General features: G+C 46.1%; 2 protein-coding genes across 2 annotated transcripts in view; one reads left to right on the top strand and one right to left on the bottom strand.

Moving 5' to 3' along the window:
- Positions 1 to 25,786, bottom strand: part of dock1 (dedicator of cytokinesis 1) — a gene marked incomplete at its 5' end in the record, with an annotated part of 409,371 nt that overhangs the window by 249,588 nt on the left and 133,997 nt on the right. The window lies entirely within an intron of this gene.
- The window catches only part of insyn2a (inhibitory synaptic factor 2A), a gene marked incomplete at both ends in the record, with an annotated part of 45,981 nt that overhangs the window by 14,438 nt on the left and 5,757 nt on the right, over positions 1 to 25,786 (top strand). Inside the window, one exon of the mRNA XM_079491876.1 lies at positions 2,555 to 2,626. Coding sequence (XP_079348002.1) covers positions 2,555 to 2,626 — 72 coding nt within the window. The remainder of the gene's footprint in view (positions 1 to 2,554; positions 2,627 to 25,786) is intronic.

The raw sequence follows: 25,786 nt of genomic DNA, 5'->3' as shown, positions 1-25,786 counted from the left end.
ATGGGACGTGCAGGCTCCTCATCCCATCAACACCCCCCCCCTCGCCTCTCTGTCCATCTGTATTATATCTATCCATCCATCCATCCATCTTCTGCGTGATTCACACTAGATCTCTCCCTCTCTCACCTCCACTCACCCCTTGATAAGAAGCGGAGTGAAGCCAATAGTTCCATTAATGTATTTATACAGTAAGCCGGTGGTGATACTGTACTTTACGGTACGGTACAAGGTGAGCTCTCTCTCCCCGAAAGGTCGATCTGACGAGGTGAAATTCCAGAGTCAGACACACACTCGTGTACACTATGCGCGCGCACGCACGCACGCACGCACGCACGCACGCACGCACGCACGCACGCACGCACTCACGCACACACGCGTGAGGACATTTTAGGGCGCCATTGTACATAGCAGAACATTTGGCAAGAAAATTGCAGAATATTTTTCTGTGCATCGCCGCACAAGTACAACACAGTAAAGACTCTAACCTCCATCACTAAACACAACCTCCAAAATGTCTAATTTAACACTAATCACCACCGCCGGAAACTTTTTGTATTTATTTCCCCCTTTCTTGCTAAATTTAGATTAGCCAATTCTTGTTCACCCCCACACCCCCCCTTTCTCCCCGTTATGCCAATTAATGCCTTACATAAGGCCCCACGAGGAGGACGTAGGAGGCTCCTTCGTCCTACTCCCCCCCCCCCCCCACACACACACACACCACACACACACACACACACACACACACTCCCTGCTGACAAGCTGCTTCTGCCCCAGCCCGGAGGAATACATGTAGTGACAATTATCCCAAATGGTCTTCGCAATGTCCCATGTTCTCCAATTGTACAGAACTTGTGGGGACGTTTTTGGTCCTCAAAAGCACGCACACGCACAGTCGCACACGCACACACACACACACGCACACACACACACACGCACGCACAGAGAGAGAGAGGGGGGGAGACGCGGTGGCAACAAGTCCCCATGAGTGTGATTAATTGGGGCAGGCCTGCTCACATTGGCTGACGGTGCAGTAAATGTATTCCCCGTGCAGCTCCGTGCTGTCAGAGACACATCAGGCTCTCATGGAGAAGCTCCCAAAAGCCACCTTTCATATCCCCATCTTTTTGTTTTTTGGGAGGAGCCTGGACTCTCAGCTGCTGCTGCACTTCTGGGGACGTGTGAACGTGCGTGTGCGGTGCGCGTGTCGTGACGTGTGTGTGCATCTGCGTGTGCACGTGCTTGTGTTGCCAGGAGACGGCGGCTTTATACACAAAGACAGGGTCAGTGACCTCCAGACAAAAGCTCAAAGTGTGGTTGTAAATTATGTTTTTTTAAATTTTGGGTGGGAACCCCTTTTGGTGTTTTAAGCATTATGTTATACTTTAGCTATTGAAAAATAGCAGATCTACAAGCTCATAGCGCGGCACCGAGTGCCGCGCTATGAGCTTGCAGGGCTGCTATTTTTTTTAAATCGTGAAAATGTAGTGCAAATGTTTGAATATATATTCTTTCAGAGCGAACGTTTTTTAACTCAACTCTTTGCTTCTAGGGGGGTCCCTGGAAAAATATATTTTCAGATGGGGGACGGCGGCCAAATACATAAAAAAGACATTTGTAGAATCGTCCTCAGGTCAAAATGGGTCAAAATACGCAACAAAAGCCCCTTTTTGTTAAAAAAAGTTAAAAGCTCTAGATTCTGATGCTGAGCTTTTTGGTTCAGTAACAGGGGTTGTCCCTGTAAACATTGGAGAACCACTGCTCTAGTGAGTACAAGACACCTTGGGGTTGAAAATGTAATACAATATTACCAAATAAAAGTACAGTTCCTACAGTATATGCAGGCATGGGACGTGCAGAGAGTGTTAGAGGGGCAGGGGGGCTGAAATCCCATAAGAGGGCACTTTTGGACAACAATAGCAGATCTACAAGCTCACAACGCGTCGCACTGAGACGTGTTGAGAGCTTGTAGATCAGCAATTTTCGGGGCGCAACCCAGCACTCTTTAGCTAGTGGAGATGCGGAGTACGACATGGATTTCTAAACACATTTGTTCAACGCAAAATACTGTGTTCAAGTTCAGGAGACAAAAAGCGATTCTCCTGAATGCTGCATTCCGGCATGGCAAGGAATGGAGTGGCATTTGCATTTTTTTCCCCCACCATAGTAAAATGCTGCATTCGTGGTCCGGAAAGGGCGATTGTTTTACAGACGGGTATAAAAGGGCAGGGGGCTGAAGCCCCCTTTGATGTCTATGTGTGCACGACACACGCAACGAGCGAAACAGACTTCTCGCGACGACGACGCTGTCCCCAAAAGGCACTGTCCTGCTAGTGTCCCTGCGTTGCCTATACAACATTAGTCACCCTCAGTCAGGCCAGATAATGGCCATGCGCAGGGCCAATCAGGTATACGCGGAGCTCCATTTGTCCTCAACCTCGTCCTGTTTAACCACGTCTGACAAACACAAAGAGACACGGAGGGTGGTGAGGGCTGCTGAACAAAGTCCCGTACATAATGACTCATTCACACACACTCTTTATCTTCCCCACAGCCTCTCCTATCGGACCGGACAGGACACGGCCAACTGTGACACGTGTCGGAACAGCGCATGCATTATTTACAGGTTTGTGGCTCGTCCTTTTTACTCTTAAAAAAAAAAGACCATTATCTGAATGTGCCCCGTCCTTTCTCCTTGAGGAAGGACAGGGGACGGGGGCGGGGACTTGGGGGGGGGGGGGGGGGGGGGGAGTGGACAGGTGGAAATGAGACGTGGGGACAGGTGGGAAGGGGACAGGTGGGAAGGGGACTGGTGGGAAGGGGACAGGGGGGAAGGGGACAGGGGGGAAGGGGACAGGGGGGAAGGGGACAGGGGGGAAGGGGACAGGGGGGAAGGGGCCAGGGGGGAAGGGGACAGGGGGGAAGGGGCCAGGGGGGAAGGGGACAGGTGGGAAGGGGACAGGTGGGAAGAGGACGGGGGACAGGGGACGGGAGACCGGTGGGAAGGGGACGGGGGACAGGTGGGAAGGGGACAGGTGGAAAAGGGATGTGGGGACAGGTGGGAAGGAGACAGGTGGGAAGGGGACGGGGGACAGGTGGGAAGGGGACGGGTGGAAAAGGGATGTGGGGACAGGTGGGAAGGAGACAGGTGGGAAGGGGACGGGGGACAGGTGGGAAGGGGACGGGTGGAAAGGGGATGTGGGGACAGGTGGGAAGGGGACAGGTGGGAAGGGGACGGGGGACAGGTGGGAAGGGGACGGGTGGAAAGGGGATGTGGGGACAGGTGGGAAGGGGACAGGTGGGAAGGGGACGGGGGACAGGTGGGAAGGGAACGGGTGGAAAGGGGATGTGGGGACAGGTGGGAAGGGGACAGGTGGGAAGGGGACGGGGGACAGGTGGGAAGGGGACGGGTGGAAAGGGGATGTGGGGACAGGTGGGAAGGGGACAGGTGGGAAGGGGACGGGGGACAGGTGGGAAGGGGACAGGTGGGAAGGGGACGGGGGACAGGTGGGAAGGGGACAGGTGGGAAGGGGATGTGGGGACAGGTGGGAAGGGGACAGGTGGGAAGGGGATGTGGGGACAGGTGGGAAGGGGACAGGTGGGAAGGGGACGGGGGACAGGTGGGAAGGGGACAGGTGGGAAGGGGACGGGGGACAGGTGGGAAGGGGACAGGTGGGAAGGGGACGGGGGACAGGTGGGAAGGGGACAGGTGGGAAGGGGACGGGGGACAGGTGGGAAGGGGACAGGTGGGAAGGGGATGTGGGGACAGGTGGGAAGGGGACAGGTGGGAAGGGGATGTGGGGACAGGTGGGAAGGGGACAGGTGGGAAGGGGACGGGGGACAGGTGGGAAGGGGACAGGTGGGAAGGGGACGGGGGACAGGTGGGAAGGGGACAGGTGGGAAGGGGACGGGGGACAGGTGGGAAGGGGACAGGTGGGAAGGGGACGGGGGACAGGTGGGAAGGGGACAGGTGGGAAGGGGACAGGGGACGTAAGGGACAGGAGATGTAAGACTGATGACTAATGCGAGTGCCGCTAATGAGTGCATGGGACATTCAAGCTGTGGTGGAATAAGCACATTCATACATTTATACTACGCTGTAAAAAAATAAAATAATAATACTTTGTAAAAGTCCTGCATTCAAAAGCTCACTTAAATACAAACATATTAGCATCAACATAAAATTCAAGTATAGCAAAAGTAAAAGTACGTAAGTATGTGTAAGTATAATAGGGCCATTTCAAAATGCACAGTATACATCATGTTATTGGACTTAATAATCATTGATCGTTAATAAAGCCGAACGTTATACTGCGGGGCTATTCAGAAATATCCAATCTACAAGCTCACAATGCTTTGTGAGCTTGTACATGAGCTATTTTGAAAAAATAAAATCAATAAAAAACACATTTATGAACTATAAATGTTATGGACGTCTTTTATATCAAAACCATGAGGTGCTAAGGACGGGTATAGGCGTCCTTTGGTCTTTTTTGTTGATACAAGGGGGGGGGGGGGGGGGGTGTCTCTGCAATGCACTCCTTATTGATTGGTGCATGTGCACTGCCGTTCACTTCCTTGTTTGCGGCTCTAAAAGAATGGCTCGTATCTCCTAATCTAGGGAGCTCTCCATGGTTTTGACCAGATGGGCAATGTTCCGTCTTCATTTCTGACTTCAGCATGCCTCTCGTTTGGAATATTAAAAACCATTTTGGGTGGGAACCCCTTTTGGTGTTAGCATTATGTTATGCTTTAGCTATTGAAACATAGCAGATCTACAAGCTCATAGCGCGCCACTACGAGCTTGTAGATCTGCTATTTTTGAAAAATCGAAGAACGACTGACATAGAAACATAGCTTTTTCAGAAAACTGTCAGGATGTAGAAGACATTTTTAGAATCTGATCTCAGGTTAAAATGGGTTAACGCTTCTAGAGAGACTTTAGCGTGACCAGGGGGGGGGGGGGAAATTGTGGAGGGCAGCGATCCAGGAATCCCGAGTAGGTGTTGTCTAGACATCACTCTGGCAGCAACTAACTACTATAACGAACTGTACTTTAGCGACATTGAAGTAAAACAACAAGTACAACATTTGATTCTGCGCTGCAGTGGAGTAGAAGTACTCAGTGTCAAGAAATGGAAACGCTCTAGTGAAGTAACTAAGCACAGTACTTGAGTAAAAGTACTTATTGCACCACTGCAATCAAGTGTCCCTCGCCACCTCGATCAGTGTCTCTCCACGACGTGCTCTTGTGCTCTGCCCTCGCGTATACTGAAGGAGCACTTAGAGCAGGTCTAGTGTGAGCACAATGAGAAGGAGACAAGGGCAGCCCACAAACATACTCACACACACACGCACGCACGCACACACGCACGCACGCACGCACACACGCACGCACGCACGCACGCACGCACGCACGCACGCACGCACGCACGCACGCACGCACGCTTGTGAAAAGAGCCCGGGAAATGTGGGAGCGAGAGAGAGAGAGAGAACAGGGGGCAGAGGGGTTGAAATATGATTAATGCACGGCGTTGCCAAGCCAACAGAGCTGCTCAAACTCCTCTCAATTACATCACAGAATGCTACTCCCGGCTGTGTGTGTGTGTGTGTGTGTGTGTGTGTGTGTGTGTGTGTGTGTGTGTGTGTGTGTGTGTGTGTGTGTGTGTGTGTGGTGGTCTTGCAGGTTTGCACAGTGCTGTCACAGGGGGCTTTAATCAGTCTCTGGGACTCAGTCGCAGACTTGAGAGTCTGCAGGACCCCATGGGGGTTTCCTCACTTAAGTGTGTGTGTGTGTGTGTGTGTGTGTGTGTGTGTGTGTGTGTGTGTGTGTGTGTGTGTGTGTGTGTGTGTGTGTGTGTGTGTCTGCGTCTCTGTGTGCTGTAGGAGACAGGAGAGCAAACGCTCGACTAGAAGTTGTGCATCGAAGATAGGCGATCTACAAGCGCACAGCGTGTGGCGCTGAGACATGCTGCGTGAGCTTGTAGATCGCCACTATAGGGTCTTGTTCAGACCAAAACCAAGCCCACATATGTGACTTCCAACCCAGACTGTTGTAGTTGGATTGTTTTTTGTATTGCATGCAGCAGATCCAAAATCAGATTCTAAAAATGTCTGTTTGAAAATGACAGTTTTCTGAAAAAGCTATGTTTCTATGTCAGTCGTTCTTCGATTTTTCAAAAATAGCAGACCTACAAGCTCATAGCGCGCCACTCGGTGGCGCGCTATGAGCTTGTAGATCTGCTATTTTTCAATAGCTAAAGCATAACATAATGCTAACACCAAAAGGGGTTCCCGCCCATGTGGGTTTTTGTGCCGTTCAGAATGGATGTGGGGCTGCCAGTCAGTAACCTGACTCCGCCAGATGGGGCAGCAGAGAGTACACTGGGTTCCCCCCTCCTGCTCCCATCTGGGAATTTTTTTGTGGCCGGGCATCAAGTCTGCCTGAGAGTTCCCAGATGGGAGCAGGAGGGGGGAACCCTGTGTACTCTCTGCTGCCCCATCTGGCGGAGTCAGGTTAGCCAGTCAGACCATACAGAACGATACAATATGACTTAATTATCTGCTCTCGCTGGCATTTGTCTTGCGACTCAGGCAGCCATACATGCGACACATAATACACACATTTGACATGACACGGAAACACAGCAAACAGCAAAAAATGTTGTACGTAAAAACATGACGACAAGAGCAATGTCCAACGTTCAGCCTATATAACCCCTGGCCAGACTCGAAATTAAGCCTCAAAATAGACTACAAAGGACTTCTTTAGTCTGACCTTATTGCATTTTGGAATGCCACATCTCTTTCCTGAAGGCAGTAACATATGTATTCAGCATTCAAAACATGGCTATAGTGTTTGAAGTGTTTGTGTATTCCTTGCCAACCATAGCATACCGTTATTGCATGTAGATGCAGGTTTCTCAACACATTTTGGGCGGGAACCCTTTTTGGTGTTTTAAACATTATGTTATAATTTAGCTATTTTTGAACAATTGTGAAAATATTTATTTCAGAAAACTGGAGGATTTTGACGATTTTTTTTAAAAATTTCGAGGTCAGGCCTAAATGGGTTAATGAGACAGACTGAGTAGGAACAAATTTTGGTATTTTATCATGAACATTAGTTAGGACCAATTATAGGAAGAGAAGTTGAAAAGTGGTCCTTTAATGATTTTTTTCAGATCTCCAGTTCTAGGAAACACAGAATGGGGGGACTTTTTTATTATTTCCACACAACAGCTCTAAGGTATATTAATGACATAGTAAAATGTTGAAAATGAGTGGAATGCCCCTTTAAGTGGTTGCCCAACTTGCCCATACATAGTCGGTGAGAGGATGAGATAGATGTTTAAAGAGGATGCAAAAAAGTTCTAATCTAGTGTTTTTCAAATGGGGGTACAGTATGTAAGTGAGACATTTTATTTGACTGTTACTATATAGACTAATGATGTAAATGGAGATCCATGCCCAACCCGGCTATGCAATACTTGTTGTACCCGTGTCAGAGTACCCGTTCCACCCATCTGTCTGTGTCCCTTTTATGCCCATGTTATAATATGGAGATTTCTGTATCTGTATCTCTGCATCCCTTTATTCCTACAGTATATATGGAGTTCTGGGTCAGGCATGCCCAAATATGAAGTGTTGTGATGTCAGAACAGGCCAGCTCCATATATATAGGGGTGATCAGGTCCAGAGCCCGGGGCAGAGGCCCTTTGTGGCGTTTCTGGAGAACCGTGGGTCCGACCGACTCGACACCGGGCACTGCACTCCCTGCGGGGGTGTGGAACACGTGTGTCGAATTTGAAGTCTGTGGGGCGAACGGTTCTCGAGTTACGTGGAATACAGACGTATAATGTACAGTATGTACTGTAATGTTTAACCCATTTTGACCTGAGATCAGATTCTAAAAATGTCTTCTACATCCTGACAGTTTTCTGAAAAAGCTATGTTTCTATGTCAGTCGTTCTTCGATTTTTCAAAAATAGCAGACCTACAAGCTCGTAGCGCGCCACTCGGTGGCGCGCTATGAGCTTGTAGATCTGCTATTTTTCAATAGCTAAAGCATAACATAATGCTAACACCAAAAGGGGTTCTCGCCCAAAATGGGTTAAAGTTAGACTTTGAAAAACGTATCGAGCTGCTGATCTGTACAGTGTTAAACCAATTTACATAAAACACTTGACAAATATAACTGCTAAAAGGCAATACCTATTATTTTGGTGTTGAGCTGTTTTACATTGAACAATAATTGACATCAAAGATGGATTTACTCGCGCTATTGGCCACGGTTTAAAACAAATCTGCTCGGGAGACTCCAATTGCAATTCTTTCACTCCACGTCTCGTTGTTGTTGTGTTATATTCTTCAAAAGATGGCGTGTCATCATTCATTCATAGCATCGAATGCCAGCCATGTGGATTTCTCTGGCCGTTTTCTAATGTGTTGTTAAGGGCTTATACGTGGATTGTAGAAAGCAAAGGCAGGCCAGAGAATGATGTTTGAAAACAACTGTTCTAGTTGCACCAGTGAAGCCACGACGGCTCAGACAGCCCCTTGGAAGACTGAAGCGGCATCTCAATCATTCTCCATCTATCAGAGCGCTCACAATAACTCATAATAAGCCTCTGGACAAACTGAAAGTGAATTTTGGAATGACAGCCGCGTCTACTTTGCTGTATTAGGGAGGTACTGTTCATGATTTGCATTGTTTGGTAGGTTCATATCTATAGGTCTAGCTAAGGTACCAAAAACTACTACTAAATTGGGAGATACTGCCTTCAGGTTGTATGCTCCACATTTATGGAATAATTGTCAAAACAAATTGAAGTTGAATGTTTTTGTTTCATTTACTACTTTTAAAAGACTCTTAACTGACCTCACACTAGAGGAAGGCATATGCACCTGCTTTCTGTAACATTTGGTTACAAGGTTTTGTTTCTGTGTGTATGTGCTTGTGTATTATATTTGTTGTACTGCGTGTCCATGTCATGTATGTCAAATCATTGCTGTAAATGTTCTTGTTTGTATACAGGGCGCCATTGAAAAAGAGACCCTGGTCTCAATTGGATTCCCCTGAAATAAAGGTTTCAATCAAAAGTGTGTATCAGCCAGCCACCACACTTATACTGCGTGTGCCGTCAAATAGATCCCCATGACCAGGTTCATGTCAAGCACACACACACGCACATGCACACACACACACACACGCATCCGCACACACGCACACACGATATCCTCCACCTATCGCCTGCACTCCATCTGGCTCAGATGAAGTGCTTCATCTGTGAAGGAAGGGAGTGAAGGGAATATAAACTCACTCCCTTGCCTCTCTTGACACTTGGCAGCGTTCCAACACTGTCCGCTGTCCAGCGGAAACCTTGTATGTATACTGTAACCTTTCAGGAAATGTAAGAAAAAAAAAATCACACACGTGTGAAATGAGGGGCGCTTTTATCATCTATTGCTTCATTGTTAACTCAATGGTCGCCAAGGACTTATTTAACTTCTTTTTCATGATGTCCTGGAGCGCCAAGGACGTGTTTTTCGTGTTTTATAACATGGTAAAAAGAAATATATATATATATATAAAATAAAATAAAAGATATATGGTGGCGGTCTGGGACTTTTGGCGCCCCCTGGTGGCGGTGAATGAGTCCCCCCGGACACCCAGGGGTTATTTAATCCATTAAATCATAGCGACCAGGGATTTATAGCAGCGGAAGCACATTTAGCGACGGACCGGATGTTATCCCGGATGTGGCTGAAGTAGCTTGATGTAGCCAAAACACTCTCGATGCGATCGGCAACAACGAGAGGTATGATTAATTCGAACGCCACTAGCGACGGGACCGCGATGGGCCGTCTTAACACATAATCTTTTCTTAGAATTGGACGGAATGATTTAGATCAAGAGTTTTTAACGTTTTAAGATTTTCGATGTCGTCGGCTAAAATGGGGGGGGGGGGACATGTTCGATGATAACCTGACTCCGCCAGATGGGGCAGCAGAGAGTACACTGGGTTCCCCCCTCCTGCTCCCATCTGGGAACTCTCAGGCAGACTTGATGCCCGGCCACAAAACGGCCTGGCCAATCAGCAGCAGCTATCCCGCCTCTAGCTGCTGCTGATTGGTCAGGCCGTTTTGTGGCCGGGCATCAAGTCTGCCTGAGAGTTCCCAGATGGGAGCAGGAGGGGGGACTCTCTGCTGCCCCATCTGGCGGAGTCAGGTTAGTTCGATGATGTCCCACCGGAAAATAACATTGAGTGTTGCGCAACAGACGCTGTGGTTTTGATATAAATAATCTCCGTCCTTTTGATCAATCTCTGTCTTGAGTTCCATTTGTACACTCTCAGAGTTAACCCATTCTGGGCGGGAACCCCTTTTGGTGTTTTAGACATTATGTTATAATTTAGCTATTGAAAAAAAAGCAGATCTACAAGCTCATAGCGCGCCACCGAGTGGCGCGCTACGAGCTTGTAGGTCTGCTATTTTTGAAAAATCGTGAAAATATTTATTTCAGAAAACTGGAGGATTTAGAAGATTTTTTTTTTAATTTTGAGGTCAGGCCCAAATGGGTTAAATTAACATTGATTTTTACTATTTAAATTGGGGTCCTTGACATGAAACAGTTTGGGAACTGGTTTAGTAGATAAGTAGCTGGGCTATCTTCACTACGTTTGTGGGACACTGCTATGAAGCAGGGAATTCATTTATTTTATTAAAACGCAGAAATGTGGAGATAAAAAGGGTCCCTGCGGGACTACATGATAAAAGGCCAGGAATTTGTGATGCCTCCTGAAGCTGTGCTTCAATTGACCCGGAGGCGGGGGGGTTCTCCTTTAACCCATTCTGACCTGAGATCAGATTCTAAAAAATGTCTTCTACATCCTGACATACATCCTATGTCAGTCGTTCTTCGATTTTTCAAAAATAGCAGACCTACAAGCTCGTAGCGCGCCACTCGGTGGCGCGCTATGAGCTTGTAGATCTGCTGTTTTTCAATAGCTAAAGCATAACATAATGTTAACATCAAAAGGGGTTCCCGGCCAAAATGGGTTAACCCATTTAGACCTAACTTATATTCTACAAAATGTCTTCTAGTTTTCTGAAAAACCTTATGTTTCTATCAATATGTCATGTCAAGGACCCCGAAAATGATATGTAATATGGCCTCTGCCCCCCCATCTGAAAATATGTTGTTCCAGGGACCTCCCCAAAAGGATTTGAGTTAAAATGTTCACTCTGTAATAATATATATTCAAAGATTTGAGGAACATTTTCACGGGTTTTTCAAAAAATACTTGTAGATCTGCTATTTTTTCAATAGCTAAAGCATAACATAATGCTTTAAAAAACCCCAAAAAGGGGTTAATTCCCGCCCAGAATGGGTTAAGAGAGGCTCATGCTACGGTGAATTGTGATGATTGGACACAGAATCAAATATAGCAGTGCCATTCAACACAGACAGGCAAGGCACAGGGATGAAATGGGAATCTAATTACTTCCATCTCCATGAAAACACCCTCTCTCTGGAGGTGGATGAGCACAGTGAGCGAACACACTGTGTGTGTGCGCGCGCATGCGTGCGTGTGCGTGTGCGTGTGTGTGTGTGTGGTGTGCACGTGTTTGTATTACTATACAATGTCCCCCACCACGACAAGTAGAGTGAATTTGAGAAGTGAACATTTGTGAGGACCATTTTTCCTGTTTCTCTCACAAGAGACATGGCTGTTTTAGGGTTTAAAAACGTGTGGGGAGTTGAGATTCCTTCGTTAGGATTAGACATTTGGAAGTCATGCATGATTTACACTCATAGTTGCACGCTGGTGTAAATGTGGATCTGCTATATTTTTCGTCTTTGGACTTTTGCAGTTAAAAAAAAGAGGCATTTATAAAAAATGTTAATGTCCTCATAAGAGTGTGTGTGTGTGTGTGTGTGTGTGTGTGTGTGTGTGTGTGTGTGTGTGTGTGTGTGGGTGTGTTTGTGTGCGTGCATGACGTGCGTGTGTGCATGTAGGGTAAAGAGAAGGCTAGGAGGGGTTTCAACACTACTGGTTCATATAAGTTGCCAATGTAGTCTATCCAACTATGCATCGTCCAGATCTCTACATGCGTGTACTGTAGGCGCTACCGTGCATATCTGTCGTCCACGCATCTAGAGAACCGCCGGGCCGGTCGACTCTCAACTCTGCGTGAAGATGGTCAGATCGGCGGTCGCCCGGAACCACAAATATGGCCGATATGGGTCTCTATCGACAACTTCAGAGACCTTCATACATGGGAATAAAATAATCAAATATGGCCGATATGGGTCTCTATCGACGACATCAGAGACCTTCATACATGGGCATAAAATAATCAAATATGGCCGATATGGGTCTCTATCGACGACATCAGAGACCTTCATACATGGGCATAAAATAATCAAATATGGCCGATATGGGTCTCTATCGACGACATCAGAGACCTTCATACATGGGCATAAAATAATCAAATATGGCCGATATGGGTCTCTATCGACGACATCAGAGACCTTCATACATGGGCATAAAATAATCAAATATGGCCGATATGGGTCTCTATCGACGACATCAGAGACCTTCATACATGGGCATAAAATAATCAAATATGGCCGATGTGGGTCTCTATCGACGACATCAGAGACCTTCATACATGGGCATAAAATAATCAAATATGGCCGATATGGGTCTCTATCGACGACATCAGAGACCTTCATACATGGGCATAAAATAATCAAATATGGCCGATATGGGTCTCTATCGACGACATCAGAGACCTTCATACATGGGCATAAAATAATCAAATATGGCCGATATGGGTCTCTATCGACGACATCAGAGACCTTCATACATGGGCATAAAATAATCAAATATGGCCGATATGGGTCTCTATCGACGACATCAGAGACCTTCATACATGGGCATAAAATAATCAAATATGGCCGATATGGGTCTCTATCGATGACATCAGAGACCTTCATACATGGGCATAAAATAATCAAATATGGCCGATGTGGGTCTCTATCGACGACATCAGAGACCTTCATACATGGGCATAAAATAATCAAATATGGCCGATATGGGTCTCTATCGACGACATCAGAGACCTTCATACATGGGCATAAAATAATCAAATATGGCCGATATGGGTCTCTATCGACGACATCAGAGACCTTCATACATGGGCATAAAATAATCAAATATGGCCGATATGGGTCTCTATCGACGACATCAGAGACCTTCATACATGGGCATAAAATAATCAAATATGGCCGATATGGGTCTCTATCGATGACATCAGAGACCTTCATACATGGGCATAAAATAATCAAATATGGCCGATATGGGTCTCTATCGACGACATCAGAGACCTTCATACATGGACATACAATAATCGGATTCAACTATATGTGACCGCTTCTGCCCCGAGGTGAAGTCATTGATTTATTTATTTTTAATTTTTGTTTTTTCTCTCCTGAACAGTAATTATTGTCACATGCAGGTTGACAGGGTGTCAAAACATGTTTTTGTGCAAGCTCAAGTTCTGTTGTTGTTTTCAAGAAGTTAAGATAAGAGGGGGGCAGGGAGACGAAGGAGGACAGAAGAAATCAAACGGTAAAGCAAAACATGTCAAGTATAGGCAATAAAACAGACGGAGGAATTAACCCATTTTGGGCGGGAACCCCTTTTGGTGTTAGCATCATGTCATGCTTTAGCTATTGAAAAATAGCAGATCTACAAGCTCATAGCGCGCCACCGAGTGGCGCGCTACGAGCTTGTAGGTCTGCTATTTTTGAAAAATCGAAGAACGACTGACATAGAAACATAGCTTTTTCAGAAAACTGTCAGGATTTAGAAGGATTTTTAGAATCTGATCTCAGGTCAAGATGGGTTAAGGCTCCCTCACTTGAGTGTTTATGACGAAGCTGGTTGAGTGACCAGGATGGACATGTGGGTCCATAAATAATTTCAAGGCAGGCCAGCGGGAAGCCAGCTACACTGTATGTACTGTACTGTACTGTTCAGCATAATCAACTACAAGCCTAGCCTAACAACAATAACAGCAGCTCCACACCAAACACCATAATACACTACACCCACAGGGGTCCTTGATGGTATTCCAGGGGGGTCCCCAGTTGACCCATTTTGACCTGGGAACGATTCTACAAATGTCTTCTAAATTCTGACCGTTTTCGGAAAAACCCTATGTTTCTGTGTCAGTCGTTCTCATACATTTTTATGTCAAGGACCCCCAAAAATATATGTATTTGGCCGCCGACCCCCATCTGAAAATATGTTGTTCCAGGGAAACCTCAGAAGCAAAGATTTGAGTGAAAAACGGTCGCTCTGAAAGAATATATATTCAAAGATTTGCGCCACATTTTCACGATTTTTCAAAAATAGCAGACCTACAAGCTTGTAGATCTACTATTTTTCAATAGCTAAAGTATAACATAATGCTCAAAACACCGAAAGGGGTTCCCGCCCCAAAATGAGTTTCACTCCTGCACTTTTTTTTAAAGGTGCACAATGACAAATGCTTCTGCGATATGTACTGTACAGTATATGTTGCGCCTGCATGTTGATATTGCACTTATTTTGATACGTTGTGCAGCACTATAGCCCTATAAGAATGTGACTGGTCTCACTCATCCACCCTGTGACGTCGGTCTCCTATTGGGGGTTCAATTGTAAACATCTGCGCGGCGCCTGCTGCATCTGTATTCTCCTCCAGCGTTCTCCTTCTCCCCCCCCCCCCCCCCCCCATCTGCACTCCATCGCGCTTCATCAGCTAACCGTGCAAGTTCAAATGAACTTGTGGGCGGCGGCGGAATTATAACGCTTAGCGCGACGTGCGTGACATTGAGAGAGAGAGAGAGAGAGAGACGGAACGGGAGAGAAAAGGGCAAGGAGTGAGGATTAGAGCTGGAATCACTCCACCTTTGCCAGATGATGGCGAGGGAGACGGGGGGGGGGGGAGAGAGAGAGAGAGAGAGAGAGAGAGAGAGATGATGTTGAAAGCGTTGCATTTCTTCCAGGACATTAACCCATTTTGACCCGAGATCAGATTCTAAAAATGTCTTCTACATCCTGACAGTTTTCTGAAAAAGCTATGTTTCTGTGTCAGTCGTTCTTCGATCTTTCGAAAATAGCAGACCTACAAGCTCGTAGCGCGCCACTCGGTGGCGCGCTATGAGCTTGTAGATCTGCTATTTTTCAATAGCTAAAGCATAACATAATGCTAACACCAAAAGGGGTTCCCGCCCAGCATGGGTTAAGGCATTAAGTTACAATGCTATATGATCCCCTGTGCGTCCGTAAACCCTGGAATCTCATTTCCCTCACACCGTGTTCGGCGTGTTGATATGGGCTAATGTGCTGATCAAACAGGGATATATACAAGTGTGTGATATACGTACAGAGAGCGGGCTGCGTGCGTGTGTGTGTGTGTGTGTGTGTGCGTGCGTGCGTGCGTGCGTGCGTGCGTGCGTGCGTGCGTGCGTGCGTGCGTGCGTGCGTGCGTGCGTGCGTGCGTGCGTCTACGGCCTACCATCCTAATGCTTAATTCATGATCGTTGGCGGTGATTGGTGTACGCTGAAAAGTTCCAATCTACGAGCTCAAAACTCAGCGCGTCAAGATGACGCTTCTCAACAAGCATGTAGATTGTAGGATTCTTTCGGCACGAGAAGCCGTCTCGAAAAACACTGAGAACCGGGAATTAACCCATTCAGGCCTGACGTCGAAATTTAAAAAAATAAAGTTTTCTAAATCATGACAATTTTCTGAAAGATTTGAGGCACATTGACGATTTTTCAAAAATAGCAGACCTACAAGTTCATAGCGCGCCAATTTTCAATAGCTAAAGTATAACATAATGCTTGAAACACCAAAATGGGGTTCCCTTCCCGCCCAAAATCGCTTAACCCGCCGTTAGCCTGTGTGTCAGAAACAGACAACTGCTGCTGGCAATTTACATAATTATCTGAAAAAAGAAACAAAAATAAGAAAAAAAATCATAATAGCTAACCAGTGAATGACATAAAAATAAGCAACAAGCCAAAACAGAGGAGGAAAGAGATTTTAAAAAGGAGAATAGGGGCATCTATTGAGGGAAGTCATGAAAATCAATTAAGCGTGTTGCTAAGGGCTAAAGCACTGATTACATTATAACATATTGTCACTGTCGCGCAGAAACCTTTTAGCTCCTATATTTCTTCACCTTTTTTATGCGTTTTTCTTTTTCCTACCCCGTAAAATGCGTAAATCAACGCCCTACTTCAGGGGTCTTCAACAGGGGGGTTGGGTTAGGGTCATACTGCAGGTGGGGGCGCTACATCTGAGTGTGACTGTTAGTTGTTGTTTTTGTGAACCACTTGAACCCTAGCATTAACATTGAATTAACATTCTAGACCGGAACCCCTTTTGGTGTTTTAAAGCATTATGTTATACTTTAGCTATTGAAAAATAGCAGATCTACAGGCTCATAGCGCGCCACCGAGTGCCGCGCTATGAGCTTATAGATGTGCTATTTTTGAAAAATTGTGAAAATGTGGCGCAAATCTTTGAAGAGTTTCAGAGTGAATGTTTTTAACTCAAATCTTTGCTTCTGGGGGGGGGGGGGGGGGGGGGGGGGGGGGGGTCAAATACAGATAATTCTGGGGGTCATTGACATGAAAAAGGTTGAGCACCACTGACATAGAAAACTGATTTAGAAACAAAACCATTTTAGCCTCAGGTCTAAATAGGTTAATCCAATATGTAGTGTGTGTGGGGGGGGGGGGGGGGGGAGACGGACGTTGGCCTGAAAACATATTAAACTAGAAAAAGTGCCCTTCTGGGCACAGGTCTCCACCAGGAGGATAGGACTGTGTGAGATGTTTGGCAAAATGTTTAGGAGTAATATAAACATGTTTGTTTGTTTTTTGCAACAATGTTCTTTTGTTGAGGAAATACAGAGCCAGATCACTCATAGCATCTCTGAGGATAGAATTCTGGATGAGCAGGACATGTGCAGCATTTTGAACAAAACGGGCCACTCCTGAAAACTTTGGAAGGCAATGTTAGCCAATCAGTGTAGAATCTGAGAAATCCAACAGACTGTCTTGTTCACATGACTACAGAGATCATGTGTACCGATTTGCGTGAGATTTGGATGAAATCTGTGCGACTAACATAAGCAATGTGTTTTGCAGAAATCGGCCTCATGGTGGCGCTATAACCGGTAGATGTGGAGGGATGCAGAGACAATGTTTTTCCATGGCCTCTAGGGAGTGCGCATACATAAGTTGTATACAGATCGATGCAGTTATAGCTAAAAACAGGAATTGGCCTGTTATAGCGCCACCATGAGGCTGATTTGGAAAAGAATGAGTGGCATGTCGTCCTCGGCCTAGTGGAAATGTGCGTGTATAATTTCACGGAAATTGCACACTGTGTTTGTGATTTGCGACATTTTGTTCGAAACGGACCAATCATGTGAGCTTTGGAAGCCAATCTTAGCCAATCAGGATGGAAGATGGGAAATGGTGCAGATCCGTGTTGATCACATGACTATGAAGATAGTGTATACCGAATTGTGTGATGTATGGATAAAATGTGTACGAGTAATGTACAGAAATGTGTTTTGCCTAAATCGGCCTCATGGTAGCGCTATAACAGGCCATTGAAGAATATTTGGGGCAGAGGTTCGTTGTTGGCATCCAGGGAGTGTGTGTGCAAAGTTTGGCATGGATCGGGCCAACGGTGCCGGAGATTAGCTGATAACGGACGGACGGAAGGACGGAAGGAAGGAAGGAAGGAAGGAAGGACGGACACACGGACGGAGTGCAAAACATACTCTCTCCCCATGCCTTCGGCCTGGTGGAGACAATAAATAAACGTTGGCCCGGGCCGTGGCTGAGCGGTCCAGGCACCAGGCACCTAGGCAGGTAATCCGCAGGTTCGAATCCCGAGCCCGTCTGACACAAAATATAGTATCTAAAAGAAAATAAATAAATAAACTATGTGCAAAGATTTTCCTGTCAGAAGTACTGCTCGATTGTCCCCTATAAAAAACTATATAAAAAAAAGAAAAAAAAAAGAAAGGGCCTTTCTGTGTGGAGTTTGCATCTTCTCCCTGTGTCCCCTAGGGTAGGTACCCTCACAAACAAAAAAAAACATGCAGTAATCCTGGTCTCTAAACTACCTCCCCCTGGCCAGCCGGGGCGCCTGATGGAGGGGAAAGGAACTGGTCGGAATAACGTGTTCCTTCCACGCGCTACGTCCGGCCGGGGAAAACTCCCCCGTCAGGTGAAAAGAAGCAGCTTGGACTCCTCATGCATAGAAGGAAGCATGAGGTCAGTCCGCTGCCCCCCCCCCCCCCCCCCCCAGGTTGGCAGAGGAAGGATTACTGTAGATAATTGAAACTGGGTGAAAAAATTGGTTACAAAATTGAATAAAGTATAGTTAACTCAGGTCTAAATGGGTGAAAATGTTGCGTCCAAACAGCTGGTCCTCATCCCGACACATGGCTGATATGGAGATTGCCGAGCATCAGTTCCGTTGCCACACGACGCTGCTAGAAGGGGAGATATCTCTCCTTGTTGGCCGCTAATGATATTTTCCCGCCGCCGCGGAGGGCTCGGTTGCCATCGTTACCGCGGTGTCACGCGGTGGCGGGGACGGCGGAACGACGTGCGGATGTCAAGAGGGGGGGGGTTCAGTTACAAGAGAATACGACCCCGTGACCTTGGAGGAGCGCAGAGATTCCACAGAGATCATTTAACCACTGGATTTAGTATGTGTGTGAGAGAGAGAGAGAGAGAGAGAGAGAGAGAGAGAGAGAGAGAGATCATGTCATGTGGATCATGTCCGTGGGACATTGCAAGTATTGAGAGAGAGAGAGAGAGAGAGAGAGAGAGAGAGAGAGAGAGAGAGAGACACACACACACACACACACACACTAGTTCATTTCCACCGCTGAGAGAGAGCACCATGGGTGTAATAAGACTGCATAAGAGAAGTGAGCGAGGTCATTCTATGGCTGGCTATACTACTGTACATGCAGTTTCCTACACTAGTACAGCGCTTGTTCAGAACGCAGGCCGCCTGGGAAAGAAAAAAAAAAACGGATCGACTTCACACTCAGAATTGCACACCTCAGAAGTACGCCCAGCAACTGTGTGAAGTCGATGGGATTAGCAGTTCGTTGTGAGATGCCACATGCCTGAGAACTGGCCATCCAATCGACTCCCTTGGGTCCTACGCAGCAATATACCTGCCCCAGAGTCATGCACTCCCTTGGGTCCTACGCAGCAATATACCTGCCTGGAGTCATGTACTCCCTTGGGTCCTACGCAGCAATATACCTGCCCCAGAGTAATGCACTCCCTTGGGTCCTACGCAGCAATATACCTGCCCCAGAGTCAATGCACTCCCTTGGGTCCTACGCAGCTATATACCTGCCCCAGAGTCAATGCACTCCCTTGGGTCCTACGCAGCTATATACCTGCCCCAGAGTAATGCACTCCCTTGGGTCCTACGCAGCAATATACCTGCCCTAGAGTCATGTACTCCCTTGGGTCCTACGCAGCAATATACCTGCCTGGAGTCATGTACTCCCTTGGGTCCTACGCAGCAATATACCTGCCCCAGAGTAATGCACTCCCTTGGGTCCTACGCAGCAATATACCTGCCCTAGAGTCATGCACTCCCTTGGGTCCTACGCAGCAATATACCTGCCCCAGAGTAATGCACTCCCTTGGGTCCTACGCAGCAATATACCTGCCCCAGAGTCATGCACTCCCTTGGGTCCTACGCAGCAATATACCTGCCCTAGAGTAATGCACTCCCTTGGGTCCTACGCAGCAATATACCTGCCTAGAGTCATGCACTCCCTTGGGTCCTCTGCAGCAGTAGAGCGTCACAGTCCCTTTTCATGGCCCGGAAGGGAATTTCCCTTCATTTTTCCTGTTAAGACGTTTCAGAAAGTATTTATTTAAATACCTTTAAGCCTCGGACGAAGCCAACTCGTCTCCTGACAATCTCATGGCAATAAACAATTCTAGGTAGAAAAAAGAGAATCTCGCACACTGTCTTCACTTAGGTTGGTTTTTACGTTTCGGTTCGCAGACCTTCATCAGGCATCTGTCAGTTCCTGTTATCCGACGCACCTGTCCTTTGTAGGTGTGCAGAAGGACTTTTCCGTATAATAAACCCTAGATGTGTAACAGAGAGCGTTTTACCCATTGCTGGCTGCCTGAAAAAAAGGGGGAAAAAAAGTAATTAAAATGTTGACATAATATTATTATTGCTTATAGCCACTTTAAAAAAATACTTTCCGAAACGTCTATGGGACAAATGAATGGGAAATGCACAATGCACAATACCAGCACTCTGACTCTGTTGGACCAGAATGCAACAGAGCCATCATTAGTATAATTGGTAACACCAAGGAAGTAAAGGAAGAGGCCCAATTTCTTTCCAACATGGCTGCTGTGCCACAGAGCCTATCTACGACCCAGGGAGAGAACAAAGGGAGAGAGAGAGCGAGGGGAGAGGGGAAGGAGAGAGAAAAGGCTCTGGAGGTTCTGGGAGGTTCAAATCGGACATGGACCAAAGTGCCTCCACCAATTTGTTTCTGATCCAGCAGTTCACTCTCTGGGGAAATGCCAGCGCTGTTCACCCGGCGCTTTCTGGCCACAACAACAGAACACGAGCCGTGTAGAGGGTGCAGAGCGACGTGCAGCGCTGGACAGTAACAAAGTACATTTACTTTTGAGTATATTTCTGGATACTTTACAGTATGTGTAGCCTGGAACTCACCTATGCTTTTTGAGTGGTGCAAACCACTCCAAAAACCAGCTTTGTCTGTACCTGTGTACCTGTACGTGGCCCCACGTACATGTGAGCATGGTTGCTATGGTTAGTGTGTTGCTATGGTTTTTGAGTATGTCGTCCGAGGGGCTGAAGTACCCGTGTTTGTACCTGTGTACCAGGTGTGTACCTGTACATGGGGCCATGTACAGGTGAGCATGGTTGCTATGGTTAGTGTGTGACGTCACTGCACCACTCAGTTCACACGGGTGTGATTTTTATGGCATAGGCAGGATCCGGGCAGGATCCGGGAGAAACTATGCGCAGCTGCGTGACATGAGACTAATTACTTAGAGCGACAGAGAGAGAGGAGTGTGTGTGTGTGTGTGTCAATTTAACAAAGGTGCAGACGATCAGAAATCAGCAGAGAGTGAGCGATGTTTGCGCTACTCTATGCCGTATTGAAGTGGACTCGGACCCAGACTTTTTTTCTCTCCCTGGAAATAAAAACGTCTGGGTTTCCGAGGCTACAGTATGTGTGACTTTCCCCTCACGTTTCAAAGAACCACTTAACCGTAAGCCATACTTCAAAGGTTCTCTGTTCACCACTGGTGACATGGATAGTTGGATATAAGGGTCGTATGGAGGGACACCAGGAATACATGCTAATAGCATGGCCTATAGGCAAGGGAGGATAATGAATCTTTCATGGAATAAAAGGTCGTTTGAATAATGTCTCAAAGACAAAATGGTGGTTCCCCTGTTTCACTCTGCCTTTTGAATGAGCCAGCCAATTTTCAGGGCATTGGTGTTCGCGCAGCCAAATAATAAGTAGTGAAAAAATCACACCCGTGTGAACTGAGTGGTGCAACTCCCCCCTATTGGTTCTCTCTATCGTTCCAATTTGTTGTATCGTTCCAATTTCAGTTCCTATTGGTTCTCTGTATCGTTCCAATTTCTTCTCTGTATCGTTCCAATTTCATTCTCTCTCTCTGTTTCTGGCACAACAGCGCCACTTTTACCCCTACTGGTACTCTAAACATAGTCCCATAGTGACATTGATGTTCCTTGGAGTGGTTGCACCACTCAAAAAGCAGAACTACAAGCACACAAGGTGTTGCATAGTGAGACATTGTGAGCTTGTAGATCAGTACATTTTCTAGTTTGAGTTCTGGTTTGGGTCGTGGGGAGACATCAAATTTATCCCCAGGACCCATTCCATTTATTTTGGGTCTCGAGCTAAAAAGGTTTTGGGAACAACTGCTCTAGAACAATAAGCATGACATTAGGGAACATGATCAGCTCATCACACAGTGGGACAAAAAAAAAGCCCCATTTACTTTGGCGTACCACGGTGCATAAATTAACCAGAAGTCATCACGGGAGGGAGATGAAATAGGATAACAAACAACGACGCCGTAAATCTGCGGGGCCGTTCAAATATTTACCGCGGAGAGGAAAGTGCCCGCGTTTGTTTAAGGATTTAGTAGACAGACAGTATTACGTCTATGGAGGTTTGTCAGACGAGCGGTAGAGAAATACTGTGACAGAGCGCTAGTAAGAAGGGTAGAAATACTGTGACAGAGCGCTAGTAAGAAGGGTATAAATACTGTGACAGAGCGCTAGTAAGAAGGGTATAAATACTGTGACAGAGCGCTAGTAAGAAGGGTAGAAATACTGTGACAGAGCGCTAGTAAGAAGGGTAGAAATACTGTGACAGAGCCTAGTAAGAAGGGTAGAAATACTGTGAGAGCGCTAGTAAGAAGGGTAGAAATACTGTGACAGAACGCTAGTAAGAAGGGTAGAAATACTGTGACAGAGCGCTAGTAAGAAGGGTAGCGGGGGTGAATTCCAAAGGGCAGGGGAGATGGATCGTAGTAGCCAAACAGTAGCCGACAGGAACACACTTACAACCTCATCCCATAGGGATAAAACGTTGTGTATCGGCGTGTAAACGCATGTCAAAAGAACCAATATAAAAATCTATCAAAAAAACACAAAGGTTAATTCACCTCCGACGTCGGGGGGAATGGAGGGAGGGGGTGGTTAAAGGAGGGGGTGGTTAAAGGAGGTTTGTACTGTACTGTATGTCACCGTGATTTACTGGAAGATTACCTGCATGAGTATTTGTGATTTACTAGAAGAATTGAACCGGAGTGGATGTCATGATGTAACAAAGGTCATGTTAGACTTCCGGTAGGCAGCTGAGTAAGATGGCAGCATAAATCGCAGCTCCCGTGTCTATGTAAGATTAACCCCTGAATAATACAATTATACAACAAATTCAAAGACGTGATGAGCGAGATATGAGTGGGGGGGGGAGGAAAACGAGAAGTACGAAGAACAAAATGCAGTCGGAAAAGTCAACAGAACGCGACAATAAGAAGGATTTTATCGTCAAAGAAATTAAAATGACTAAAGAAAGAGATTACGAACAATTTTAAAAAATTCAAAGAAGAGTTTAAAAGAGACATGCGACAGGAGTTTACCAACTTCAAAGAAGAAATAAATACTAAACTCGAAGCGATTAACAAGGAACACTGACTGACTTTGAATGGACTGGAATAGGTTGCTTGTTAATGATGAATATGAACCCTTACAATGTGTGACTGCAATTCACAAAGTTTAAAAAAACAAAACAAAGGTCATGTTAGGCCTGGGCCTAACCCTGAATATTATACTGCAAGGAGACAACCGAGCAAATTACAACTGCTCAGATGTATTTTAAGTGTGGTCAGAGTCTATGGATCTGGGTATCACCAGGAGATGGAAAAATGGCACTTCGCTTCTTTAATGATTTTTCTCCTCGCTCTCCCTGTACGCAAACCAACACCCCCCCCCCCCCCCCCCCCCCCCCCCCCCGCACACACACACACACACCCCAGCACCTGTTTTTTTTTTTCATAAATACAAGAACGATGGAGCTTGCACAAAAATGCAATCCCCCCCTACTTCTTTACACCTGTAAACCTGTGATGTGGCAATGCAGTTGAGATTCTGATAATAATTGAGAATAGAATATGACATCCTTGGTGAATAAGACATGCTCTTGTTTGCCAATGAAAATATCAATCGCTAGGCTTTTAGCTGCTCCTTGTAAGGGTTTATGTGGCATATTCCACTCCCCTCTCCCTCGTGTTCACTCCCTTCCCCATGCTGTCATATAAAAGGAAAGACCTTGGCCTTTACTGAGGCATGTATGTAGTCATGACACAGATGGATAATGCTTATTGTCATGCATAGACGGCCCTCGACGGCACCACTCTGAAAAAAGGGGGAAAAACCTCCTGTAGAAGGTCTTACAGTCAAGAGCTGCCCCATCACTCTTCTGTACATATGCATACAGTATATGTATTTATGGAGACAGGGGCTCCCATTAACCCATTTAGGCCTGACGTCGAAATAAGAAAAACGTTCACTCTGAAAGAATATATACCTATTCAAAGATTTGTGCCGCATTTTTACGATTTTTTCAAAAATAGCAGACCTACAAGTTCATAGCGCGCCACTCGGTGGCGCGCTATGAGCTTGTAGATCTGCTATTTTCCAATAGCTAAAGTATAACAGAATGCTTGAAACACCAAAAGGGGTTCCCGCCCAAAATGGGTTAAACACCGCAGAGTAGCAGGTTCCACACAGCAGAAACAGTATTAATTAAACGCTCCAACAGAAAGCCATCTTTTAAGCCAAGATGAAATGAGTCCTAGGCCGATGTTTGTCGACACGCGCGCTGCTTCGCAAATGATTCCGATGACGCACGGAGAGCGGCCTCGCTGATCACAGGGAAACTTTGATGCGCCGTGCCGTTGCTTTGCTGCCAGATTAGAGAGAGCCTCACGGTTCTGTGTTTTCTTGCAGCCAACAAAGAGATAGCGCAGTCAGTATGTTTAGGAACTTACCGATGCTTAGTTTGTGTGTTAGATCACTATGCGTTCTCATGCGTACGTTTGCACGCACGCACACACACACAAGAGTGCTTTGATATCAGTTTAATTAGCTGGAGCCAGTGTTTAAGGTCTAATAGCTGCAGTGTTCCTTTCTTGTCCGTAAAGACCTGAGTCAAACAAACCAATGCAAAGTGCTGAGTGTCCAGCAAGCCCTTTGTGTCGGTGTCAGAGGCCCATGCTTTAAGTCCACTCTTTTCTTTGGTGGAAAGTAACTAAGCACATGCACTCAAGTATACTGCACTGTACGCGACTACAATTTTGAGGTACTTTACTTTAGTATTTCAAAATTGCTATACTTTATTCTTCTGCGCCAGTACATCTCATAGGCAAATATTGTACGTTTACTCCCCTACAATTATTTTATTTGCAAAGTTTATTTGCAGATTTACAGTTTAACCCATTTTGACCTGAGATCAGATTCTAAAAATGTCTTCTAAATCCCGACAGTTTTCTGAAAAAGCTATTTTTCTGTCAGTCGTTCTGTCAGTCGTGGCACTCGGTGCCGCGCTATGAGCTTGTAGATCTGCTATTTTTCAATAGCTAAAGCATAACATAATGCTAACACCAAAAGGGGTTCCCGCCCAAAATGGGTTAAAAAAAAAACCTTCTTTTATACTTCGCCTGATCAGAAATAGTCGACCGGCAAGCTCACAACGTGCCACAATCTGAGATATTTGACTTTGCTACTGTGCAGCAAGTATACTAAAAGTACAAAAGTGTTGTGAATACGTTTAGTACAGCTACGCCAGTATAGAAGTTAGAATACCATTACAGGCCCTTTTATACTTGCAAGAGATTACTGTCTTTATCTCATTATGGACGGGAACCCGTTTTCGTGTTTTAACTAAGCCTTATTTAGCTATTGAAAAATAGCAGATCTACAAGCTCATAGCGCGCCACCGAGTGGCGCGCTATGAGCTTGTAGGTCTGCTATTTTTGAAAAATCGTGAAAATGTGGCACAAATCTTTGAAAATATATTCTTTCAGGAGACTTTTTTTATTTCGACGTCAGGCCTAAA

This window comes from Electrona antarctica (assembly GCF_951216825.1).
Source record: "Electrona antarctica genome assembly, chromosome: 22".
Taxonomy (NCBI): Eukaryota; Metazoa; Chordata; class Actinopteri; order Myctophiformes; family Myctophidae; genus Electrona; species Electrona antarctica.
The sequence above is the reverse complement of the archived record's forward strand: the minus strand, read 5'-3'. Positions and strand labels throughout refer to the sequence as shown.